The sequence below is a fragment of the Lampetra planeri genome, chromosome 20 (assembly GCF_965212315.1).
Source record: "Lampetra planeri chromosome 20, kcLamPlan1.2.h2, whole genome shotgun sequence".
NCBI lineage: Eukaryota > Metazoa > Chordata > Hyperoartia > Petromyzontiformes > Petromyzontidae > Lampetra > Lampetra planeri.
The window spans coordinates 13,142,877-13,158,765 of record NC_136126.1 but is presented as its reverse complement, the minus strand read 5'-3'; the positions used below and the strand labels follow the sequence as shown (position 1 = coordinate 13,158,765).

At 54.4% G+C, this 15,889-nt stretch overlaps 1 protein-coding gene across 1 annotated transcript in view; it reads right to left on the bottom strand.

The window, feature by feature from the left end:
* Nucleotides 1-15,889, bottom strand: part of LOC144724469 (uncharacterized) — an 81,741-nt gene that overhangs the window by 14,480 nt on the left and 51,372 nt on the right. The window contains exons 11-23 of the mRNA XM_078603626.1: nt 10,276-10,509; nt 9,636-9,746; nt 9,226-9,418; nt 7,903-8,048; nt 7,208-7,321; nt 5,259-5,378; nt 4,135-4,287; nt 3,763-3,991; nt 3,398-3,599; nt 2,165-2,318; nt 1,186-1,370; nt 763-895; nt 130-387 (exon numbers count right to left, since the gene is read on the bottom strand). Coding sequence (XP_078459752.1) covers nt 130-387; nt 763-895; nt 1,186-1,370; nt 2,165-2,318; nt 3,398-3,599; nt 3,763-3,991; nt 4,135-4,287; nt 5,259-5,378; nt 7,208-7,321; nt 7,903-8,048; nt 9,226-9,418; nt 9,636-9,746; nt 10,276-10,509 — 2,232 coding nt within the window. The remainder of the gene's footprint in view (nt 1-129; nt 388-762; nt 896-1,185; nt 1,371-2,164; nt 2,319-3,397; nt 3,600-3,762; nt 3,992-4,134; nt 4,288-5,258; nt 5,379-7,207; nt 7,322-7,902; nt 8,049-9,225; nt 9,419-9,635; nt 9,747-10,275; nt 10,510-15,889) is intronic.

Here is a 15,889-nt window from a genome sequence, read left to right as displayed (position 1 = left end):
GGAGTGCACGGGTTGGGTGACCTCACGGAGCAGATTCGTGAAAATTCTAAACCCAACATCGTGCACGCAAAGCGCTCGTAAACCCAGTGATGACGCGGCGAGAATGCCACGGCGCTGCGGAGAATGAACCTGTGAACCCGGGCCGGCACTGGCACTTGTAGTCGTTGACGAGCTGGATACAGTCGAGGGAGCCCCTGGGGTCGCAGGGGTTGGACAAACACTCGTTGACGTCGCCCTCACAGCGCTCGCCCACGAAGCCTGGCGGGCACGAGCACGTGAAACTGCCCACGCCGTCCACGCATGAGCCCCCATTGAAGCACCGGGGCCCGGGCATCGGCGCGTCGGGGCCCGGGTTGCAGTCGTCAGTGTTGATCTCACACAGGATTCCTACACAGCCGCACGCACGCACATATGCAGGTGCACGCAGGTGCATACACGCTCGCACGCACACTCGCATGCAGGAGCACGCACATACCTACGCACGTGCAGCACGCGTACGCGCATGCGCTTCTTGCTGTGAGGCGTGAGTGCCATCGCTGCACCGCCGCCACCCTGCCGCACATGGAAGCGGCGTGTGGTTTCCTCTCAACGCATACTCGATGTGCATGCGCGAAACCCATCCATCGTGCGGCAGCCCCACGGCGCGTTGTGGTTTCCCCCTCCACAGAGACATCACGGTGCATGGTGATCGTGGCGATGGCAGTGCGTGGTGATTGCGGTGCATGACGATCGCGGTGCATGCCGCGCATCTGCGGCGCTCACCCTGGGTGCCGGGCGGGCACACGCAGTTGAAGCGATTCACCAGGTCGATGCACTTTCCGCCGTTCTGGCACGGCTGCGAGAGGCACTCGTTGATTTCATAGTCACAGTTCAGGCCATGGTAGCCCACGGGGCACTGTAGGGAGAGAGGAGATGGCGAGCGCCAAGGTGAGCGATGTGCACGGAGGTAACAACAACAAGGGCAGCGCCATCATTTGCGCGCATCTGCAGCATTCGTGCAAATTGCCGATCAAAGCGCCGTACAATTTTTAACGTACAGTGCGTTTTTTTTATTTTCAGGCGCAAGCTCTATTGGCCCTATATTGGGACGTTTGGGAAATTCTACCAATCGGCATTAATCACACTCTGTAGAATCACTCTGCAAAATGCGTGCGCTTCTCCTGCGGTTGGGGCCCAACTACAAACCTCGCACTTGTAGCTCCCGAGGAAGTTCCGGCAGGTGGCCCCATTGTGGCAGGGGTTGGAGGTGCACTCGTCCACCTCCTTCTCGCAGTAGCTGCCCTCGAATCCACGCGAGCACTGGCAGTGGTGTGTGTTGCCCGCGTCAATGCAGCGGCCCCCGTGCCGACAGAGGTGACTGACCGACAGGCCTGCAAAACATCCGCCGCATTCACTCATCCTTATTGCTTTTTTTAATATTATTGTTGTTGTTCTGCTCATTTACCCAGGAGAGCCACACAGACTCGCCACAGTAGCGAGATGTTAACTGCCTCGCCTGGTATACAGAAGGTCGTGGTTTCGATCCTGACCCTGATGCCTGCTGTATATTTAGATTTTGCGTGTTCTATCTCCCCGTCATCACGTGGATTTCCTCAAAATTTAGAATCAACATGCATTTAGAGTATTTGGCTGCTAAAATGTCCACGTGATAAGCCACTTCCATTGAGCTTTCATTTGTGATGGCCAGGTCGCTTCTGAAAAGGAGCTACACAGCTCAGTGGGGCCTTACATGGTAAAAAAAATGTTTACATAGTTTAGTTTAGATTATTTTTCAGGAGGATTCCTGCCAAGTTTGTCACAGCCCAGGAGCAATGTTGCTCTGTATAATCCCAATTGAGTAATTTGCAGGGAATCTTTCAGCAATGGGATGTTTGGCTAGCATCTGATACATTGAGTTTTATTAGTTATGGGAGTAAAGCAAAGAACCTGGAAGAAAACCCTTGCAGAACGGTGAGAGAACAGACAAACTCCACACAGAAAGGCACCGGAGTCAGGAATCGAACCCAGACATTCCTGGTGTGAGGCACAAGAGTGTCACCCACGGGTGCCACCCTGCTGCGTAAATTATATTTCTGTTTGTTGTGTTAAAAGTGAATGTTAACAATTTTCTTCGATTCGACGTGATGCGGCACAGCACTGCTTCTGCTGCTGCTGCAGCTGGTACCTTTGTTTCTGGCGGCCGTATCGCAGCTCATATTGGGGATGTCGCAGTAGAGGCCAGTCCAGCCACTGTGGCAATCGCAGCGGTATGACGTGCGCGACTGCACACAGGACCCGCTGTTCTTGCAGGGTGACGAGGAGCACCAGTCCACGAGCGCCTTTGAGCAGCGGAGCGACAGCCACAAGCACAGCTCCAGCTATTGCCAACAAACCGATCATCATAGTAAGCCTGCACCAACCCACCCAGCCACCCACTAACCCAGCGAAAGAAGTTCAACATACATACATAAAACAAAGAGAAAAATCCCCTGTATAGCCTTAACAGACTGTTGGGGCAAGTGCTGTTAGCGAGCACCTATGAAGGCCGGCACGGCACACGAGGGGGTGGGTGACTAGCACCATGCCCAGCAGCCATTGTCTCTCGAGTGGCGATGTTTACACATCATACCAGATACTCATTTGAGGCTGAGTCAACCTAGAGAAGGCCCAAAACCGGCTCAGATAATCGTCACTGGTGTTGGCCATGAGTGGGAATCGAACTCGGGTCACTGGGTTCGTAGCACAGCGTGCATACCGCTACACTACTGCACCCTAGACATACATACCCACTCAACTCACCCACTCACCACACTGCAGGTCACAACGCTTCCCTTTCCGTTTCTTCCCTTGCACTGTCGCACTTTGAAATTCCCTCCCAACACCGTCTTTACCTCATCCCCCCCCCCCCCCCAAGTTTTTACACTAAAAATAACCTCGCTCAATTCAAGAAATGTGTTAACTCTTGAGGTGATACAACAGTCACAGTGCTGTTTGTTGCCGGTCGCTTGACGTATTGGGCCTTTGGGCCTGGGCTTAATGCTGCGATGACTCTGATAGGACTGTGTATTGGTGTGTTGCTGGCATGTGATGTATATTGGGCTATTTAGGCCTCTGCTCAGCAACTGTATTAAATTATAAATCTCCATGATGAAAGAAGCACCATCCCCAGAGCGCAGGGGGTTGCAGGCCTGCCTACACCACCTTTTCCACAGACAACGAAAGCAACAGCGATGTAGACGCAATCCAATGCACGCCGCCATGTTGAGCATTTTATCGGTGCGTTTTAAATTCAAGAAGAGACGGTCTTGCTGTAAATTCAAAACGAGGCCTGCGCGCTCAGGAACCGTGACAGAAATTGAACAGGCGGCGAGGGTGGCGCGATCGAACCACGCAGGCCGCGCCGGCGCACCAACGATACCTGGCAGTTCCCTCCAGTGTACCCGCGCGGGCACGTGCACTTGTAGGTGCCCAGGCCGTCCAGGCAGGTGCCTCCGTGCTGGCAGGGCTGGGACTCGCACTCGTCGATGTCGAACTGGCAGTAGCTTCCCGTGAAGCCGCCGCGGCACAGGCACGTGTACGCGTTGATGCCGTCCACGCACGAGCCGCCGTTCAGGCACGAGCTACGCATAGACACAACGCCGATCACCCTCCCCCTCCAAAGCGCATGCGTACGAGCCAACACGCCGGTGCATCGCACGCCATCACGCTAGTAAGGACTGCTGCACGGCACGAGCGTTACCACTGCACCACACTGTTAGTTAAGAGGGCTGGTGTGCGGTTCACCTGTCGGTGCACTCGGTGATGTCGTGCTCGCAATGGATGCCGTTGAAGCCGGGCCGGCAGCGGCACGTATAACTGTTGACATAGTCGGCACACGAGCCTCCGTTGCGGCAGGGGTTGCTGGCACACTCGTTCACCTCCGTCTCGCAGCGCGACCCACGGAATCCGGGGCGGCACTTGCAGCTGAAGGCGCCGATGCTGTCAGTGCATGAGCCCCCATTCTGGCACGGATCTGCGGGGGACGAGATGGACGTTCACGGCTCCGTCCCCTTCACGGGGCACCGACCAACGCCAGCGGCACTCGAACACTTTGTGTTAAATAAGCGGAATGTTATTATGGCCTCCTTCACGTATCGGTCTACTCGCGCCACTCACTCGGGCTGCAGTCGTCGATGTCCGTCTGGCACGTGGGGCCTGTGTAGCCGGGGCGGCAGGAGCACCGGAATCCACCCTGCGTGTTCATGCAAGCCCCCCCGTGCTGGCACGGCGCGCCGGCGCACTCGTCAATGTCCAGCGAGCAGGTGGCACCTGCACGCGGCCGGTGTCGGAGCCGTCACAAACGTGAGTTTTACTCGGAGCAAAGCGGCCTCCTCCACGTGGGGTCGCTCCTCTCTCGTGCGCAGCGCCAGCTGGCGCGACGCTGGCCTTCACGCTCCGCGTAGCCCGCGAAGCGAGAAGCCCCACAGTGGAAAGACCGAGCTATATGGCGGGCAGCTTGGGGGACTGGCAGAGTTGTGAAAACCCAACCATCATCTCCAGTCTGTGGGTCTCGGTGCGAGTCGGTGCGTCTCTGTGCGAGTGGGTGTAAATTTGTGTCTGCTGTGAGCATTTCTCAAGGGCACGGGTGGTAGAGATCATCGCTGTGCTCTAGATTTACAACCTAGATGCTGGTTAACAGCTTCGTCTCAATGCCCAACCAAGCAGGGAGACGGAGCCATTGTCAGGCATCCCGCGCGGCGTCTGGCAGCGACACGTTCCAAGCTGAACCATCAACAGGGTTGAGCTTTTCTTTCCCCTGCACCTCCGATTAGCACGGTTGGCTACGTACGATGCGAAAGTTCAACACACACACATACACGCTGGCACACGTACATGCTCATACATGTACACACTTGCACACAAAAGTACACGCTTGCACACACACGTACATGCTCGCCCACAAACACAAAACAGGAGGAGCACGCGAGCCTGAGTCTCGCCAAGCGCCCCAGATGGGGTGCTCGCAGAGGTCGACCAGGATCCACGTTTTGAGAACTGCAGGTGGGGTGGGAGTTGTGAAGGTTGTGGAGGTCGTGGTGTCTGTGGAGGTCGTGGAGGTCAAGTAGGTCGTTGTGTCTGTGGTGGTCATGGAGGATGTGGAGGTTATGGAGGATGTGGAGCTGATGGTGTCTGTGGAAATCATGAAGGTCGTGATGTCTGTGGAGGTCATGGAGGATGTGGAGGTTATGGAGGATGTGGAGGTTGTGGTGTCCGTGGGGACCATGGATGGTGCATCTCACCACGCCAGCCCGGGGGACATGCGCAGGAGAAGGAGGACAAGTTCACCGATTCCTTGCAGGTGGCTGTGTTGTGGCACGGCTGGGAGGCGCACGGGGCCATCACCACCTCACAGTTACGGCCTGGGGCACACAGCATCAGCCACATGGTCAACATGGTGCTCGTTCGCCCAGAGCAGCCTCGCCGAGTCTCAAGGCTCCCTTTCACGAGGGTCCTGCCACGTTTTCACAGTAGGGGGGGTGGCAATGTTGCCGCTGTGTGCAAATCCCAGTTGAGTAATTTGCAGTGTAAAATTTTCACTATTGGGATGTTTGGGCCAATGCCGGTTACATGGCGTGGCTTTTATTTTGTTAAGCGATGGCAGGAAACCGCAGAAAATGGGGGAGAACATAAAACTCCACGTAAAAATGAGGCTGAGTCAGGAATGGAACCCAGGTTTTTTTTTCTGCGAAGCACAAGTGTTACCAATGCGCTGTCTCCCTATCGCCTAATAAAAACAAAACAAAGCTAAACACCCCCGTACAGCCTGAACAGACTGTTGGGGAAAATGCTGTTAGCGAGCACGTATGAAGGCTGGCATGGCACATAAGGAGGTGGGTGGCCAACACCACGCCCAGCTGCCTTTTGTCCCCCAGTGGTGTTGTTTACACACCACATCAGGTACTCATTTGAGCTTGAGTCAACCTAGGGGAGGCCCATGACTGGTTCAAATAATCGTCACTACTGTTGGCCGCGAGCGGGAATTGAACTCGGGTGACCGAGTTCATAGCGCAGCGCGCTAAGCACTACACTACCACTCACCTACTGACTGATATATATGTACACACACGTACAATTCAACACACACAAACATCAGCACATGTGTAACATGGCTCACTAACACAAGCGGATGCTGGAATGGCCCTTAATTCACAGCAAAAGTCACGACAAAGTGTTTGTCTCCAGGCGTCTGAGCTACCAAATCATCCTTAGGGTCTGCAGTCAAACAGCCATTAGAGCTCCCTGCTCAGAGCGACAAATACGATCAACAATCTGGTGGACTGCAGGCGGCACAGACACTCACGCTGCGTGACACGACGACACCTGGTTATTTACAGCTATGTTTCCTACAACGTCCAATTAATACTGCGTCAGACGGCAAACCATAACAACATTAGGGGAGTACGCATCTTTGATTACTGACTATTCTGAGTTTTTGTTGACATGACTCGAGCCATTCCGGAGAACAAACATAGCATCCACAACCATGCGAGAATAACCGTTGCCCTGCAGTCAAACCCTGGGTCATGACTGGGAACTCATTCCTAGTGAGCGTGGCTCCATCTCCCTCACTTCCGTGGAGCAGCCAGACCGCAAAGCGAACCCTGCGAGGGAGCACAACAGACGCGAGCGTTGCCCCTGCGAGACACGGGCACCACACCATGGGCATGGTCTCCGAGTCGTCTGGGTGTGAAAACGCCCTCTCATGCACAATTTACTATTATTATCATCGTTATGAAGGATAACAACAATGTTCGTGTGATCCACCAACCCTCGTTGCCGCCAAAAGTGCCATCACTACAATCCAGCTGGGGGAATGTTTTGATAAGGGAATGGCAGCAGCAAAAGCAGGCCGCGCAGTGCACTGTGGGTGCTTGCACGTGATTGGCCGACATCAGGGGATCACAAGCAGCCCCACTCCCCCCCCCCCAGGGAGGGAGACCGTCCCTATTGGAGGCCATGGTTCACGGGAAAACAAACGAGCCGCACACCCCCACCACCGTGACCGGGTTACATCACTGGGTAACATCACCGGGTAACATCACCGGGTAACATCAGCCATTCAGCTCGGGATGGGAACGCGGTTCGAGGATCTGCACATTATAGCCACGGACGAGGCGCTCTCAGCCGACAGGCGGTGGAGGCGCTGGCCCCAGCGGGTCGAGCGGGGGCGGCACGCTTGGTTACTTGCCGGTGAACGGCAGCGTGCAGAGGCATGTGTAGCCGGCCACCCCGTCCACGCACGTGCCCCGGTTCAGGCACGGGTTGGAGACGCACTCGTTCACATTCTTCTGGCAGGTAGGGCCTGCGCACCAGCAAGGGAAGGGGATGGTTTCCGGTGTCAGTTCACGCTCAGGGCGAGTGTTCCCGCACACACGCAGCCACCTGGGGGGGGCGGGGGGCACTGCTCACGCGAGCACAGTCCACATTCACAGGCGACTCGGGGGCATCGGCGTGCCCAGGTATGAAGTCTCCACAGAGGGGAAACGGTAGTGAGCATTAGCTTCCGCATGACCAATAGTGGCACTTCCCCAGTGGCACTTCCATGTTCCCATGTCAATCTCTGTTAATACCCTAACAGCACGATTCACTTTTATAATTAGTGTCAATTTAGACGATGACCAGTGACCCTCGAGGAAACAATACACCTCGTTCCCCGCGTCTGTCTAGCTGCAAAAAAAACCCATAAGACTATTTCTCACACAACCCATCGGCCTGCTGGTAAGGCATGACGTCAGCAGGAAAAAGGGAATTAACGTGCTCACGAATTACCGGGACAGCGCCACGGACGCACGCTCGCGCGTCCACTCGCAAACGCGCCGAAGCCGTGCGATTGCCGGGCAACAATCGCCAAATGCCGAGAGGCGCAGCCCGGCGGGCGCATACCTTTGAAGCCGTCGCGGCACCGGCACGTGTAGCCGTCGAGTTGCTCCTGGCAGGCGCCTCCGTTCTGGCACGGTGACGACTCGCACTCGTCGATGTCCACCTCGCAGAGCGGCCCTGTCCAGCCCGCTTCGCAGGCGCACCGATAGCTGTGGCAAGACACGGAGCATGCTGGCCGTGAGCGACGCCGACAAGGCGCCGCTCCCCTCTCCCCCACCCCAGTCACTGCATCATCGCGCGGCGCTTTTCAAATGTGCTTCTGCGGCCGTCTGAAATGCTCTTCCTTTCTGATATTAGGAAGCCACTGTGAGCTACGAACTTTTAAATCATCATCTAGATTTACGAACTAATTTCTTTAGAACTGCTTGTTGTTGTGTATAGTTTATTGTCCTTCCCCCACACCTCTGACTAGTGCAGTCGGCTACGTACGGTGCAAAAGAAGTTCAACATACGTGCGAACATGTGGTAACGGCTCTTGACTGGAAAATGTCTCCGAGATTGACACATGCGTAGCAAATGCGTAATGCCACGTAAATCCGGACGCAGATCAGCCGATACGTGTTAGAGAATAGGCATGACGTCGCCCGTAGGGGCGTGTCTCATACCATACATGGTCTTGTGGATCCTGAAAGCGAGGTGTCTATTGTATCGATTTTGCTCACAGTCGATCCGACAGCCATGTAAGAGTATTGATTCATCGAGGGTTAATCACTGTATCAATTCATTGACGATTCATGGATAGAGTAATCCCATTGGTAAGTAAGGCATCCCGCGGAATGTGTGTTTATGGCAAACGGTGGTTAATCTTAGGCAAGCTTCAACCGAATGCACTGGCGAGTACATAACTTATTGTATTTTATGTCATTATCATTGAAATGTATAATTCTGTTTGTTAATTGCTTTAATACGTTTATGATGTGTACAGTATCATTATTAAGGCCATTACCAATAACCCAATGAAGCCCTCATATATTGCTCATAGGTAAAAAAATAGCACTGTTGGTAATGCATCTCCATTGGAACCACGTTATAGTAACCTCCTATCGCGCTGTTTCTTATAGCGCTGTCGGTAACGCATCTCCATTGGAATATACAAAGACAACGATCCCCTGTATAGCTTTTATAGACTATTGGGGCAAGTGCGTGGTGCTGGCCACCCACTCCATTGTGTTCCTCCATTGGTGCTCACTACAGCACTTTCCCGAACAGCCTGTGAAAAGCTAGACCGGGGGATCTTTGCGTGTGATGGCCAGTGCGTGGGTGTGCATGCGTGGGTGCGTGGGTGCGTGGGTGCATGGGTGCGTGCGTGCGTGCATGCGAGCGTACGATTCCCCATGGTCGAGGCAGGTTCCATGCAGACAGGGGCTGGCATAGCAGGCATCAGTCTCTGAGTAGCACAGCGGCCCGTGGAACCCCGGCAGGCACACGCACTCAAACGCATTGATGAGGTCCTTGCACGAACCATCGTTGTGGCACGGAGACGACTCGCACTCGTTCAGCTCGACGTCACATTGCAGGCCTGTGGAATGCCACAGCCTTTGTCATGGGCTCACACACGAGCGCGCGTCACAGCCTCGCGAGCGCGCGTCACCCTACTGCCAAAACCTGGCAGGACCCTCATAAAAAATGGTCGTGAGACTCAGCGAGGCTTTCCCTGGGCATACCCAGCATCACGGTGAGGGCAACAGAGAACACGGCGCGCACTCGCACACTGTAACGCCACTTGCCAGGCTTACCAGTGTAGCCAGCGTCGCAGAGGCACCGGTACTCGTTGACGCCATCCACGCACTTCCCACGCTGGCACGGATCTCCTGCGCAGTCGTCAAAGTTCGTCTCACAGTTCACACCTGCCGGGGCAATGGGTGGACAAAAAAATAAAAACTCAACCTGCAACTCGTTTGGAAACTGAGATTCCGTGCCGCGATCTGTTAAACGGGCACACACTATCTCGTGACGGAAAAAATCCAAGATGCGACATCCGTATGAATTACGTTCGTCAATCAACTCGTACGCACTCTGCATGACACCTCAACGTGCGTCTGTTTTAGAGGGAGGATACATTTAGCACATTATCGAGAGTGGACTTTTGTTGTTCTTGTTGTTGCCATTGGTCGAAATGTAGGCAGCAGCAGTGGTGGCGTGACCCAAGTCGGCCTGCAGCAGCCCACGTTCACTGCCGGCAGTACACTTGCTCCGTCGTATAACCGGCCGGTTCCAGGCACTTCGGGTACTGCACAGCTAGTCCGATATACCCCCAGGCTCCCCCCCCATCCACATCACAGCCTACCCAAGTGCAGGGCTAGAGTGGTACTGGTCTGCTAAAACACGTGACGTCGCGAGCCAAGTGATGTGAAGGTGTGAGGAGAGATAGTTTACCTTCAGTGCCCTCGGGGCACTGGCAGTGGTAGCGGTTCACCAGATCCACGCACTTGCCCCCGTTCTGGCAGGGGCTGCTCTGGCATTCATTGAGCTGGGAGTCGCACAGGAAGCCGGTGTAGCCGGGGCTGCACACGCAGTAGAAGCTGGCGATGCCATCCACGCACTTGCCGTGGTGGCACGGGTCAGGCTGGCACTCGTTAACGTTCAGCTCGCATACCAGCCCTGCAAAGCCTGCATCACCCACGAGCACACACACACGGAGTAAACACTGACGGCCGGAGATTCAATCAATGCCCAGCATTGCGCTTTCACTACTACATTTACATTCACTTTGGTGACCGCGGGGTACGGGGTGGTGATGGGGCCCAGCATAGGTAGCTCACTCCTCGCCTGTTGCAGATGTTCACGGTTTGCATTCAGCAGCCGCCCTGGTTATCGCTGCAGGTGTCATGACCACAGAAATACTTCACTCCATCTGTTTCACAGTGGATATTAAAGATCCACGTGCCGAGATGGTAACTCCCCCACCTGGTATGCAGTAGGTCGTGGGTTCAATTCAGACCCTGACGATGCCTGTACATTTTTAAGTTTGCGCATTCTCCCTGGGGTCGTGTGGATTTTTCTCTGGCTTCTCCAGGTTTTCCCTCCAAATATTTAGAAACATGCGTTTACAGCATTTGGTTGCTGTCAATTTCCATATAAGCCACTTCGTTGAGCTTTCATTTGTGGCCAGGTTGCTTCTGAAGATGAGGGGCCTTACCTGCTAAAATAAATAAAAAGGTTTTTTCATTTGATAATTTACAAGAGTAGGACACTGTCCCAGCATCATGGTCCACATCTGCCACAGTTGAAAAATGGGCCCACAAAATTACTCAATCGGAATGATACAAAGCAATCATTGCCCCCCACCTTGCTCCACTGCAAATACTTGGCAGGACCCTCCTGAAAAAATAACCACGAGACTCGTTGAGGATTTCCTGAGTAAAAGTCAACATAAATAATAAGATCTAAAATAATTGTATTTCCTATTTTGCTAAATATCGACGTATTGTGATGGTCATGACTCGTAAATATATACACGTATTTCCTGGAACAATAGTTATTAAACAAAAATAGCTCGATAATGAACAGCATTTACCCCCATTACACTCGCGGGGGTCACATGACCTCATCGATTTCATCAGTGTTCGAAGTCGTAAAGCTGTGACGAGCTGCAGTTGGAAAGCCAGGCGTAGATGGTATCTCAAACTCATTTTCTGATTGGTCGGAAATATTTTGGGCCTAAAGTAGTGTTACCAGAAGCTGTACAGGGTTCCTTGGGTCAATGGCCGGCCTCCACAATGTCGGTTTTCTATGAATAAGTCACGTCCTCGCGAGACAGGAGGCAAACAACCGGGTGTGCAGTGAAACAAACAAGGCATTATTCCCACAAGCGAGATATGCGATTTAATTTCTGCGTAAAAGGATAATCAGCAATGAGGGCAGAGAGAACACCCCATGGCTGAGTTTACACCCAGGACGAGGAGGTATTTTTTTTATAGGCCGACAAAACACCGCCAGTGCCGAGTGGTGGTCCAGCACAGTGGTAACATGTTCCTGCTGCTGGACTGTACGGCACAAAGATCCCATGAGGGACACCGCCACCTTTTCCCACTCTAGACCAAACCAGCATGACACAGCCTTGCTGTTAGCCCAGGTCAATCAACACTGTGCAGTAAACTGTGATACAAGTTCAACACAACACCCGGCACCAGACCTCGGTACAAATCAACTGCTGCCACCTGAACACAAATTCCAATACCTGGACTGTCCGGGTCGAGCCCGGACGGGTTGGGGACCCTCATTTCAAAATAATTACCACAGTGCGCTGCACTGTACAAGCAGGCCTGCAATTACCTTCCACATTCCAGACGATCAAACGGCTGCCTTTCCAATCCCACTATTGACGCTCCACTCCTTGTGTTGAGGCTCACCTTGCCTAACGACTCACCATCTCCCTTGTATGCATCTGTCTAGGAACCCCAGTCACTTGCTCACCGGTGGTCAGTCGCCTCCTTATCACTCTTCTATCACTAGGACGACTACCATGGTTACTGCTCCCGTGAACTTCACTCATTGTTTACTCCAGCCATGTCGAGGACTGACTGTTTTGTCTCAACCACACTGTGTTCAACCACCACACTGCAGGTAACCACTCTCCTACTCAGCACACTGCAGGTCACAACAACTCACCCACTCACCACACTGTAGGTCACAACAACTCACCCACTCACCACACTGCAGGTTACAACAACTCACCCACTCACCACGCTGTAGGTCACAACTCACCCACTCAACCACCCACCACTCTGCTTTCATCCCTTTTTGCTCACACTGCTCTCCGTTCCACCCCCTGACTCCTCCTCCCCCCAGCTCTTAACAACGTTGCTCAATTGAAAAAAAAGTGTTCACTCTATATTCTATTACAACTCTGATAGTGCTGTTTGTCACTGGCCGCTTGAAGCTTTGGGCCTTTGTGCTCAGCAACTGGGTTAAGTAACCCCCCATCCCCACCCCAACCCAGTACAGAGCAGGCAGGGGACGGCAACAGCCAGAGCCAAAGCAGAGGCTGTGCCGTCCTGGGAGAGGACTCCAGGATCCGTGTGTGGACGCTCCACGTCTGGGTTTTGCGGCGGCGCACCACGCCAAATCTGCACTTGCGTGTGAGTGAGAGCTTCACGGATGGTTAATCCGCACCACAGATTAGCAGCACCGGGACACACGGGGGAAGGAGGGGGGGGTCCACTGCAACTAATCAGGTATCCGGACTGATCCGCATAGTAAAGCCTTGGATAGATAAGTAGCGAGAAGGGAGGAGGAGATGCAAATAGAGAGGAAGAGAGATGTGGTGAGATTACAAACGATAGACAGAGGCACGCAGGGGGCAGTGAGACACGAGACGTGTCAGAGAGAGACACGTAGGCGAAGGTGAATATAGACACCGTCAACTGAGACGCAAGAGATGATAGGAGAGATGCGTCCATATGAGAGAAAGGAGACGTGACAGGGGAGAGGAGTATTCAGGGGAGATACGAGGCAGAGAATGGGGAGACATATCGCTGTGAAACGCAACGATGGGAGAGGGGCGTGTTCGGATGAGAGAGAAAGCGGAGATGATATGAACAACGCATTCCGATGCGAGCGAAGGGACAGGGAGAGACGTAGTCAAGCAGGGATAGAAAAGACAGACGCATTCATGCGCCGGTAGAGACGGCAACCCGAGACGCGTGGAGATGAGAGCTCGCGAGCGCTGCACCCCGCCCATCGCCCGCTCCTCCGCCCGCTCCTCCATGCCGCACGGCCACAGCAGCTGCCGCGACACCACGCAAGTTAATTCAATTGCTTCAAGCGGTAGCAAACAATAATTACGTTGCCACGTTCAACGAGAGCACAGAAATAAAGCAGGGGCCCAGTTCACTGGGCGACCGGACCCAAATGGGTAAACGCGAGCCTCAAGCAACCCCCCTGTGCTGTGGTTCATAGCTTTATACAGCCCTGAATGTCACCACGTTTCACAGCGAGGGGAAAAACGCACCATGGGGGGGCCGGAGAACCAAATAACAAACTCAGCGCCTGGCCGGGGGGGTGGCTCACAGGAGTCGGTAGAGACGTGAAGTGCAGCTCTCAGGATGGGCCCCAGTGGCAGAAGTGACTCAGTGAGATGTCCCACCAGAGCCAGGGGAGGAGAGACGGATGCTCCCGTGAGCCTGGACAGCCCCCCCCCCCCTTGCGCAGCGACGTCGTGGGGCCCAAACGCAGCTCAGCTACCCCAAAAATCCCAAACTATAATTTCACTGAATGAATGTAAATAAATAAAAACTCCAGCCGCCTCTGCTGTTTCCCATTTCTAATGTTGTGTGTTTTGCAAAGCAACGGCATGGAACGCAACTCGTCACACTGCGGAAACTTAATAACAATAATGATAATAAAACAACACAACTTTCCAGAACCAATTAAACGCTTGTTAAGAATTAGTAAATATTTAAATGCCACTCTAACTTGTCACTGTCTGGGTATTTGTGGTGAGCGACAGGTGAGGGACAGGTGAGTGAACCGACAGGTGAGGAGGGATAGGTGAGGAGCTACAGGTAAGCGAGCGACAGGCAAGCAGCGACACGGTGAGGAGCGACAGATGAGGAGAGAAAGTGACGGGCGTGCGGACTCTGCCGGCATGCTGCCATCGAGTGCTGCAGGGACCCGGGGGCTCGAGCTGGCGGCGGCATCCACGCAGCCGCCCCTCGCAGCGTCAATGGCGGCGTGCCCCCGGGGGGATCCCAATGCCTCCATGGCAAGGCCGCAAGTGGCACGTGGCACGGCACAGTGGACTCTAACGCTCTGACAGGCAGACCCACGCGGCCAGGCGACGCGCGGAGCCGAGTTGGCGCGCGCCAACTCGAGAGCGTGGCATCACGGCGGCCCCAGGTGTGTGCGTTGGTGGGGGGCATCTGTGATGCACCACCTCTCAGACAGAGGCACTGAAAAGGCTGCATCACTTTGTAAGCAAAGTCCAAATAAGCTGCTCCGCAGAGGCCAAAACGAATGGGGAGGAACTGCAAGAGACGATGTGGATTTGAAGCGTGCTGGCCTAAAGTAGTGTTACCAGAAGCTGTACAGTAGAAGAGACAGGCTTAAACGGGGGAGGAGTGGGTTGAGTGGGGAATAAGAGTGGGGAGGGGAAGGGGGGAGGTGGGGAGGCAGTCGGGACTCCTTCAGCAGGAGTTGAGACGTCTGGGTGTGTTTCGAAATCTCCGAAGCAAGAATACCAACACAAAGCACAGGCGCAGCCCTGCAATCGCTCGCTCATGCCACTGTTTAGGGGGAGGGCTCTAGAGATCTCCTCGACGAGGGGTATTTGGCCTACTCTTCAATGCTACCTACAGATTTGACTGCGATGGACCCAGTTACACCGCTGGGCGGACAGAGGCGGCGGTCACAGGGGGAAGTGATTTAAGGAACTCGCCCCATTGTTTTAACTGCCACGCCTGGAGATAGAACCGGTGACCTCTGAATTTTCAGCGCGCGAACAATCAAACTGTGGAAGCAGCCTCCCCTCTATCGTAGCTCAGAGATAACTTTATTTCAATACCACGCGGGCGCAAGCATTCACTGAACGCGACTTAATACTGAAACCTGCAGTAAACGCGACCATCGGCCCAGGCTAGGGGGCTCCGCCCTCTAACACTTGCAGACGCTCGCCGACGCGGCCAGGCAGCGAGATTCGCTCGCCTGCCTGCACGGGCCCGGAAGGCCAACACCGCAACCTGGACGGCCGGCGGGGCAGCCTAGGCACGCCATGCCTCCAGCTGCAACTTTCCCGCCATTTCCGTGAGAACGAGCCGCTTCTGTGCAGCGGCTTCCAGGCGGGCGCTCATTATAATTTCTATTCACGCGGGTCGCCCAACCCCCCCCCCCCCAACTCATTAGAATTTCTATCACGCTGCTGCCCCCTTCTCAGCCCCCGGGGCCCCGCCGCTCATTATAATTCTCGGCAATTCTTCCCAGGAGCCGGTTGACCTGGTACCAACAAAGGCCGGGTGAAAGGTGAGAGCCCTCCGAGGCTATAATAAAGGAG